The sequence below is a fragment of the Strix uralensis genome, chromosome 5 (genome assembly GCF_047716275.1).
Source record: "Strix uralensis isolate ZFMK-TIS-50842 chromosome 5, bStrUra1, whole genome shotgun sequence".
Taxonomy (NCBI): domain Eukaryota; kingdom Metazoa; phylum Chordata; class Aves; order Strigiformes; family Strigidae; genus Strix; species Strix uralensis.
This window is the reverse complement of record NC_133976.1, coordinates 72,163,176-72,173,884: the sequence shown is the minus strand read 5'-3', so window position 1 is coordinate 72,173,884 and position 10,709 is coordinate 72,163,176. Positions and strand designations below refer to the sequence as shown.

At 45.1% G+C, this 10,709-nt stretch overlaps 1 protein-coding gene across 4 annotated transcripts in view; it reads right to left on the bottom strand.

The window, feature by feature from the left end:
• Positions 1–6,677: 6,677 nt before the first annotated feature.
• SINHCAF (SIN3-HDAC complex associated factor) overlaps positions 6,678–10,709 on the bottom strand; it is a 33,551-nt gene continuing 29,519 nt past the window's right edge. For all 4 annotated transcript variants that reach the window (XM_074871580.1, XM_074871578.1, XM_074871581.1 and 1 more), the window contains 2 exons: positions 9,917–10,067; positions 6,678–9,031 (listed from right to left, as the gene is read on the bottom strand). In XM_074871580.1, coding sequence (XP_074727681.1) covers positions 8,869–9,031; positions 9,917–10,067 — 314 coding nt within the window. In that variant the 3' untranslated portion in view covers positions 6,678–8,868. The remainder of the gene's footprint in view (positions 9,032–9,916; positions 10,068–10,709) is intronic.

Genomic DNA, 10,709 nt, shown 5'->3' with positions numbered 1-10,709 from the left:
AGGTGAGACCCTGAGAGCATACTGAAATAAGCACAGAGGGGGTCCTCTAACCAACTCCACCAATCTAGGCACTTTCATTGCTGAGGTAGCAGGCATGGGGTGTTTTCAGGGTGGCCTTGATTGATGCCATACAGAGGTTTTTTTGAAATGTACCTGAGGGGTGGACACCCTTAAAATGTTCCCAAGATGGGATTTTTGGTGTATTTCCTAGAATTGCCTCCTTCAGATAACAGTGCCTAAACTGAGATAGCTATAAATGAAGTCTAGCGTCACAAGGAAATGTGCATGTTGTAGAGCTCTGCCTTTAAACAAATTAATTTTATCCTCAGTTTCTTTACAGCACAACTAAACATGTTCATCATAATCCTTGTTCTCTTGGGATACTACAAATACTTCACTATATGAGCTTTTGAGGGAAGCAAATAGAAAAATTTGCCAGGAAAAGTTTATCTCAAGCTATGAACAAGTGTGCAAACCCCAGATTTGCAATGGATTTTCACCTAGCTGCAAACATTCTTTGTTAATGGTCTTTTTGTTTCATGGCTCTCAATGTTTTTTGTGCTAGCCCTGTACATCTGTCTGTCCTATCTCCATACCCTTCCCCTACTAAAAAGGCTTTCCTATCATCCTGAAAACAAGAGGCTGGGCTTCTGGTGGCTCCTCATCATCCATCAGGATTAGATCTGTTTTAAGGCAAAAAAAAAATTAAGGTACCAAATCAAATATACTAGTTGTCCATTTGCATTGAGTGTGCACATTATAAATAATTTCACTCAACCACTCTGTAAGGTGCAGACACTGTGGAGGGGAAAAAAAAAAAAAAAGCAAATTCAAATTAGAATATCTAGGAGGATTTTTAGGACTCTGCTTTAACCAGAAATTTGATTGACTGAAGTGCTGATAGTGTTAAACCTTAAGTGCCTGGTGTCAGCAAGGAGGTGAAATTTATGGCTGAGTTTTACAGTCTGAAAATAAAGAGTTTATGTGAAAACATGCGAGAGGTCCTTAATGAAAGTGTCATTGCCAGGCACTGTTATAATAATACTAATGCTTCTGTGTTCTTACTTTTGAGCTCCCTACTAGTTAGACATAAAGGTGCCAAGAGAGAAGGTTTGGTACGGCACAGGAATTTTGGATGATGTCTCTCAAAAACGATGGGGTTTTTATAATAGGGCCCCTGGTCCCTCCAATTTAAAAAAAAAAAAAAAATCTGTGTATTTCTTTTATCTATCATCTCATACACATCAAAAGCTAGATTGTAGATAGGGGCAAAGAGTGCTGTGGTGGCACCAGCCTCTTCAACAGCTTACCTCTGGGCAGGTGACAATCAGGAGACAGTGTCCAGGGGAAGAAAGAGGCTGCCCAACTTGTGCCCTGTAACAGGTAACAGCCTGGCAAGGGTGCCAAACCAAGACCAATCATGCAGATGACCAGGGAACTAAAATGGAAGGAGAATTTATATCCAAAGGAGAGGGAGCCTAGAAGGGTGGGAAGGGCACAGGGAATGGTTCTTGGAGAGTTTCAGCTGGTTTACTTTTCTTGGTTCCTAAGTGGTCATTTAGCAATACCCAAGCAAAGGGTCTGTGAAGGTGTGAAGTCTGGAATTTTACTCTCCCTCTCCATAGTGGAGAAACAACCTATAATTTAACACCCCTTTTTCTAGCAAGGCATTTAAGGATAGGCATCTCCATTTCCATACAAAACACAAACCCCCTCACCTTAAAGCGTTCTTAAGCCCATCTCATTCTGCCCCAAGCTGCCCTCTAGAAGTGGGAGGCAATGCTGGGAAGGTGGCGCAGGGAGATAAGAGAGGGGTTGAGGAGAAGCTGCTCCATATCCACCACACAGATCAGCTGAAGTTACCCAAACAAAATATCCAGCCACTTCCTTCCCTGACACACAAGCTTTTCAGTCTTTTCAACAGACTGGAAGAACTGTTCCTTTCCTCTCCCCCTCACCATGTTCTAGTTCTTAAGCTGTAGGAAAGGGATGAAGGGCAGAGACAAGACCAGGCCAGCAGGAGCATGCTCAGGAGGGCATGGTGGCTCTCTGACCTGCTTACCGCTACTCCAAACACCTGCACGTCAATTAGTCAGAGCATGCAACACTGAGCCCGACTGAACAGTCAGCATCTTGTGGTGTCCAAAATCATGCTGGCTAACTGGGATCAGCCCTTGATCTGAGCACTATCTAGGCTCATAATGCTTTCTGCTCCCTCTTCACCTCTACTCAAGAGCCTTGGAGCAATGATGATGCTCGCAATAAAACCCACATAAGGCACAACTGACCATTATTAAAAGAGAATACAAAGAAACAAGTAATTAAACTAGGACGTGAACAGTTGTTTTATTCTGCTGATGTCAGGTAAAATCTCTGAGGCAACAAAGAAGCATCTCCCATAGACTTGAAGCTGCTGTCAGAGCTTCTTAATAGCCACCACAGGTGTATGTATAACTCTGGCAATATTACCTATGGCCACAGTGGAGCCTTTCTGAGCCAGGCTGGTACTCTTGGTGATACAAGTGGTCTGAAACTCCCTGTGGCCAAAGAGGCTCAGATGCTGCCTATTCCTTGGCCTCTTGCCCTCGCTCCTTGTGTGCCGAGCTCTGGCTGGCTGCCCCTCCTCAGAAACGGGCCTCACATCCAGTACCTCGCCCAGACTCCCCTCTGTTTAAGCACACCAAGCGGCTATTCTTCACAGGCAAGAGATTACTGAGACAGATTAAATGCTTTGCTGAGGCATGCTAATCCAAGCAAAAGAAGAGCTGCCTGTACCTACATGATGTTCTGCCTCTGTTTCCCCATTTCTCTTCTTCAGGGTTTGGCACGCAGCCTTGCTGGGATGCACTCTTGCATACTTTTCTTAACCTGGTCAGCAAGGAATAGCTACAAACAGCCAAGCTCAGCTTTCTGCAACTTCCAGCCCCATCCGCCAGCTGATTTGCCCAGTTGGCTTCAAACCGCCATGAAGTGGTTGGAGCCCCACAACGGTACGATTTGCCAGCCAGTTCTGAGCCCAGCCATTACGTTTTCCCAGGCAAAAACACTTTGACTTATTTGTTCATCCACTAACTCATCACTGAGATGGAAAATATTTAAAGAACCAGCCTCATGTGCTCCTGCCACGGCAGAGAGGAGCACCGGCTCCTGCCTGCGCACACGAGGGAGGAAGAGGAGGAGGTGGTTGATGCTCATTTTTTGTGTGTCTCGCGAGCAGAGCTGGCAGCCCGTGTAGGTGCAGTATGGAGAGCTCAACACTACCGGGTGACTCCGCTTTTGCCAGCGCCCGCGGACGCAGGGGCCACGGCCGAGCGAGGGCAATAGGAGCTCGATCCCCGGGGTTGAGCAGGGCACTCCCGCAAGACGCCGCGGCGGCCACCCGGGAAAGCGGCGCTGCCAGCGGCGGCAGCAGCGGGCCGGGGGCGGACCCGCCCGGCGCTCAGGGCGGAGACCCGGCCCACGACGGCCGCCGCCCGCCCCAACGGCCCCGGCGGGGCGGAGCCAGCGCCACCTCGCGGCCGCCGGGAGGGGAGGGGCGGGGCCGCCCCCAGCGTGGGGAGCCGCCGCCCCGCCGCCTCTGCCGAACAAGGAGAACGAGCAGCGGCTGCGACAGGCCGCTGCCCCCTCCCCGGCGGCGGGTTGCCGGGAGGCCGCTTTGCCCCCCCGCCGCCGGGGCAGCTCCTTTTCCCAGCTGGGGCGCAGCTTTGACTTACCCGGGCTGGGGAGAGCTCCCGGCAGTCACGTACTTGGCGTAGCAAGGCCCGGGTGAGGCGGCTGCCGGGCGCGGGGCTGTACGGGCTCAACAAAACCGACGACGGCGTGAGGTAGCGGCTCTGGCGGCTTTGCCAGGAGAAAATTGTGGCATGAGAAGGACATAACTGCACTGGCGAGTTGTAAGGGTCAGGTGTTCCACAATGCCTTTGGGTCCTGAGGCTTTTAAACCTCCTCCTAAGCATCAACTTTTTCCCCGGTATCATCAGACCACCTTGTAGAGGTCAGCAATAAAAGCCACCTGCACCACACCTCTTTGCAGCCCCCAAAGTGCCCGATTCCCCCTTTCTAAGAAGTCTCACCCACAAGCACGTTCCCCAGTCCATCTCCAGCTCTCCCAGCACTGTGTTGGGCTTCAGCAGAGACCCCGGGGCCAGGTTCTCGCGGAGGCTGAAACTGCTTGAAACAGTGTCTGTGGTGAAGTCTACAGCAATGGCAAGAGCAAGGGCTGAGCGGGATCACGAATGGACCTTTCCCATGCCCAGAACTGAAGGCTTAGGACACCTGGACAGTCTGTCCCTTTCCAGTCAGTCTACTGGGCAGGAGGATAGGGCAAAGCAAATGTCAGTGTCGCCCGTGGTGATAACCTCTCTCTCAGATACATTAGCAAATATCCTCCAAATAACTCTAACAAAAGAAAAACAAAACCTAAATTTTTTATGATAAATGGCATGAAATGTTAGTGTCACATTCCCTTCAAATATCTTCAGGATTAGGAAGTACAGAAGTGTTTCGCGTACCCCTTTTCTCCCAGGATACGTCACTTCTCCTCTGTAGGCCTGTAACTTAACTTACCTGCTCCTCACCAACAGAATTCAAAGCCATTGCAGGTCAACACAAACACAACTGCAGCCACTCCTCCAAACAGCAAAATGGGGTTTGCTGAAAAGGCTAGATTTGCTACATGATACCCATTGCAACCAAATAGATACCTCACCAGCTTTACAAACCCTATATATAGTTATCCTATATCCCAAGGGAGCACAGGTTTTGTGTTTGTTTACTGTGGACTGTTTATATCGAGGAACCCAGCAGCAATTCCCTGGTGCCACCTCCAGTGTCTGAAAAAGTCGACCTGAAGATGTGCTCCCTTTCCCTCTTGTGATCAGATTCGCACAGGAAGAAAACAAAACAAGAGCCAAAAGGGAGCTGCCTCTGATATGGGCAATCACAGGACCAGGTCTGCAGAATACACAGCAGACTGCTCTTACTCCTCATCTGGACAACCTAAAAATGACATTATGTGCCACAAGAACCATTTAGAAGGAGCTTCCGTTTTTCTTACATTATATTGAAACTAAATGTTTATATAACTTCGGAAGAGTTTTAACTGCTTAGTCACCGGGGCTGGATGGCACCATCATCTGCTCAGAAAGCAGTTTATAGGTTCAGTGTTGTAGAAGTCACAGAGAAAGAAATTTCAACGTACAAATCAGAACTACTCTTCATGGGGCACTGTACAAAAGCAAACAGAGTCTGCCATTGTGTGCTTCAGCAGCAGCACTGGGCACTCAGCTCAGGCTTTGGAAATCATTGATCTGCTCCCTGTCCATTGGTGACCTCAGCAAAGTACCTTGTCACAAGCCTTGTTTTCTCATCTTTTGAGTATAATACGATCCTCTGTAAAGCATCTTTATAATCCTTGCACTGTAAGGTATTTTAATGTCATACCCATCATTGTGACAGCTGATGCAGGTGAAGCACAGGAGGGCTTTAGCCAGGATTTTGTCTCCTGATTTCATTTGACATTGCTCTGAAGACAGCAAGTCCTGCCTCCCCAATGTTCAACAGGAGCTTCCTCCTTCACAGCAGTAGCCTCTATTAGGTTATCTGCCCCACGAAAAAAAGCCCTCTGTCCATCAACATGTGTTCTCAGCACCCAGGGGTTACCCAGACAGTATCTATAGTCACCAGCATGCTGCAGCAGTTTAAGAGAAGAAAAGGAATTCTTTATTTGAAAAAGGGTGGAAGTTGTGAAGGGTGGGATACACTGTAGGTTACCTGCTTTAAACCACCTTTTGGTGCACCTGTTTCTCTTCAGTGACTTTACATAGTTTTTAATTTTAGGTGAACCGAATCATGCAAAAGGTATGTTTAGGCATCTACAGCAGATAATGTAAATATGTGCAAAATAGATGCAATTGAACTAAAATCATGTGGTCTTACAGGCTATGCAGAGCTTTTCACTGAAACGATTTCTACATGAATCCCTGGATATCATCATGCTCAATTTAGAAGAAAGCAGCCAGTACATCAGCAGGAATAAATCAGTCTCCACTAAAGTCCAAAAGTCTCTTGCAACAAGTCATCATGCTTAAGGTTGCAATGTTTTCCCTATTATCAGGGAATAGCCTCATATTCTTCTAAACTCAGTTATTCACTGCCATCTCCTGTCAGAGACCTTGCTCCCACCATTCTGCGGGAACTTACCCAGCTGACTGTACCTGTCGTGGGAAGAAACACTCCAGGCTCCAGCTTCAGTAGAGGAGCACTAGTCTCTTCCACTGACTCCACCAGATCTGGAGAGGGATGTTTCCACATGCTGTCAGCACCAACCCTTCAACACTGTTGCTTCAGCTGGCCTTTGCTGAATGCCGGTGAGCTAGACAGAGAGCAAGCTCCCTGGGAACACCAAATGTCAGCATCACCCATTCCCAGTAAAGGAATGCCCGAGACACACAGTGCCAAGGGAAAGCCTGCCCTGAGAGAGCTGCCTATCATAATAAACACCATCTCTGTCTCTTGCTCTGTGCTTCTTTCCAAATTAAATAGGAAGATAATTATCTCACCCCCCCAAACAAAGGTCTTGAAGTCTTGTTCAAATAGAGACATGGGTTGCCTGGGCTGGGTTCAAATATTGAGTCTAATTAACAGAACAGAGCTGAAATAAACAGAGGAGAAGTTGTTTATGTTCTAAATAACTCTAAATTTATTCATTACCCTAGTAAAAAAAAGGTTGGATTACAAGTGTCTGAACAGTATAAAAGTACAAAACAGGTTCCATAGATTTCTAATACATTAATACAAAGTGCATGACTACATACAGTTCATTTTGCATTACTACTGGGAATGGAAGAGGTGGGAGGGAGTAGGGGAAGCAGTTGGTGGTTGAAATCTAGTAATAAATAAATAAATACAGAAGAGATGATCCGTATCAGAGCACATCCTACCACCAATACTGCAGCCTTAGGTGTACAGAATTACTGATGCTGAAAACACAAATTCAAATGAAAGCAGATGTCTGCAAAAACAGCTAGGACTCTTGCTCAAGCCCTTATTAGACATGACCAACCTAGTTAAGCTGTTATACAAGCAAGTATCCATTATATCTGCGGTTGCACTCAATGATCTTAAGAGGTCTTTTCCAATCTAAATGATTCTATTTGGTTGCAGATGAGAGCAAGGTAGGCAGCTTTGTCCTCCCTTTAGAATCTCAGAGAGTTTAAGAAAAGTAAAATAAGACCAATGAAAGGGAGGAAAAAAAACCCCAAAACTTTGAGGATTGAGGCTCCTCTTAAAACCTGCATATATTTCCCTACCTATATTTTCATTTGCTAAGCATTCCCATTTCAGGAAGTGAGATTACATGGAAATCCAGTCCTAAGCCCTACCCACCACAGTATTATGCCAATGACTCTCACAGAAAGGAAAGCTTGTAGCAATCCATTGTAGAATATCCTAGAAGAGTAAGAAAAAAAAATCCCCCCTCCCCCCAAAACCAGAAATAAACAAAAAAAAGCAGAATTCCCAACTTACACAAGTTAAACCTTCATAAAAGGAACATGAAGCAATTGGGAGCTAAAACTGCAGCACACTCTTCCAGCAAGCTGCTTCCACCCTACAAGCAAAGTGGAGTTAGGAGGAGTGTCACAATGGTTTGCACGCAAGTTTGGGAATCCATGTAAGAAATACTATCTTTTGATGACGGATGCAAACAGAGCTGCCTCAATTCAGTACAGCACCATTCTTAACAAAACTTTTCATACTCAGAATTCACAAAAGCATTGCTTTGGTGGTTGTTTAAACAACCAAAACCCAAACAGAGAAGCACCGCAGGGGAAGGGTTCAAAAATAGCAATCATGAATCCAGACCCCAGGCTACAATCAGATTATGTCCCTGGACCAGAGCCTGATTTGCTTAGCAAGGGGTTTGGTTCTATGTCAGGTCCAAAACCAGCAGAAGTCTGATCTGTGGTCACATTTCAGCTGCACTGGGCCAACAGATAGCAGTTACTCTGTTTTGGCCATCATCTACACCTAGCTTGGCCATAAAGATGTTTTCTTGGTCCATCTCTAATCACCAGTCAGTTACTACATGAAGCCCAGGGTGTCTGCTGCTGGGTTAAAACATAGTCGTCCCCCATTTCACTCTCTTCAATTCTTAGGTAAATCTTCCTCCTTAGCTAAGGAGGAGAGCTCTCCCACCCCTTCTGAAGAGCACTTTATGTTGAGGGCCTTCTTGGATAACTACCACTTTTAGTAGAGATGTCTGCAGTTTACCAGTCTGTGTCACATAGGAGGGATGAAATACTTGTCTTTGTTACGTCAGTAGTATAGGGTGAAATCTCCACACCTTTAAAAAAATATATATTTATATAACTAGAGAGGTGACTTATAGCATTTCTATGTATTAGTTCATCTTATTGACTCATACATGGCTAACAATGAAATATTTTCTTGGGGATTTAAGGAAGGTTACCAACCAACTTTGAAAAAAAAAAAAAAAAAGCCTTACAACCACTGCTTCTTTCAATACAGAAACATGAACTACATATACTTTAATATACAGAACCCCATCCTCATACTCACTTGTGAAGCAAGTGGGGGGCAGGGAGGGGTAGAGGGAAGATTAGACAACCTTGCAGCAGCATTCAGCTTTGCTAAGTGTTCCATAGCATCTTAAATATTATGTACAGTCTTTCTGAAAGGATACAAACTGGCTTCAGAGTTTGTGGAATTGTAGCAGTAAAACCCAAAACAGTTCTAGGGAATAGTCTTTTGGCAGCATAGCAGGTGTCCAAAGTGAACAGTCACTTTTCTAGTATTTTTCCAGAGAATAAGAGGATCTATATAACCTTCTGCAGCTATCCAAGAAAGTCACCACTCCTCCTGGGTGGAGATTGCTGGAGACTGTGGTCCTTCTTGTTCTGGCTTTTCAGTGGCAGACTTTTTATTGCTACAGCAAGGTTTGAAGAGATGAGTGTCTATGAGGACTTCCCCAAAACGCCCTTTGTAAATAATTCCACAGCAGACCTTTTGCCTGAAACAAATGGCAGGGAGAGAAATAGTTTGTGTGTTTAGAATATACAGAATTTACAGAAATGCAGAACATCAGTTTGACCCAAGACGCTACTTTTCTGAGCCTCCAGCTCAGAGGATAGGAGGGAAAAGGCTGCTCAAAAAGAGAAAACAAGTCTGTGTCTAAATCCACAACACTGCTTTAAGGGAAGGGGGGAAAAAAAGAAAGAGAAAAAAACCCAACCAAACCCATGTCAATACAAAACTAAGTCTCCCATTTTGCTTTACAGAGAAGTTTCAAATACACAGCTATCTGGGCTGAACTAACCTTGACAACAATGCACTTGCAAACACTATTTGAGAGGAGGCAGCAAAGTCTCAACAATTTCAGTAGAGCAATTAGCTAAACAAGGCATTACTGTGCCACAACAGGCAATACAAGATAACAAGCTCGTCAGCTCCCAGAAAACCATGTGATTTTCCTCCCACTCCAGATTTTTTATTTTTTTAAAATTACTACCATCACAGGTCAACCAAATCAAATGCTATGTTTTGCTGGCAAGCTGAGAGCACTGTTGTACTTGGTAACATATCACATCTACAGAGTATAGTTTTAAGACAAGATAATGACAGTCAGGAATATTATCAGTTACTCCCAAAAACGTAAAAATATTTTCTAGCACCTCTATTAGTATTTAGGGAACTGGAGAGAGATAAGGGAAAATGTCTTAAACATATGGCATTTCTTTCCAAAAACAGACAGATATTGTATAATACCCCGTGACTTAAGTTATATCCTTAAAACAAATTACATGCAGCAGCAGCAAATTACTGAAGAAGCAGAATCAATCACTGTGTACATGAAGAGAACTGCTGTCTGCACAGAGTGCATTCTGTTGCTTTTTACCTTTTCCAATATGTGAGATCTAAAAAGGAGAAAACTGGTGTTCTGCTGGACCCAGCGCTCATCTCTGTGTCAGAGCCATCGTCAGACTGGTTACTGTAACAGGGTGACTGAGCTGGGGAGGCGCTCGAAGTGGTGCTGTGGGCATCGGAATCTGCAAGGGAAAGAATAAATGCAAGATCAGGACATGTATCCAATGACTTATCCTCTTCCTGACTTTTTACAAGTCACATGTGGATTGGAAACAGAGTGACAGACTATTTTTAATTAACAAGAAAAACCTAACAATGACAACCCATTTTTCACTTGCCTCTGCCGATTTCGAGAGAGATTATCTGTCAGCATTTGGGAGACAGACCTCAGAACTGGAGGGGGTCCTTGTACACGAGGGACTGCAAAGAGGTTCAGGATCAGCTTCAGTTACCGTCTCTCTAACATAGCCTGTACAGGCCATGCTTTGGACAAGATCCTAGTCCCACTTTGGAATCACTGGCAGATCCTTGAGGACAATGGGGATCTGTGCTTCAGACCTAGTACCTTCCCCCTTACTGTAAATCTCCTTTCTTACCCTTCCAGTTAAAGTCTTGCAAAGCTCTTTTCATTAGTGCAATGGGTTAGGTAGTATTGAGCTTTTGCTGGATTGAGACTATGAACTATTGACTCAGTACAGACACACACCTTAACAGAGGGCCTACTAGCCTACCTTTTTGTTATCATCTCTAGCACCTACAGTTACACAATTAGATTAACTATAGCACACTGAATGAGGAGATACATGCTCTTTGGGTTAGGGCCT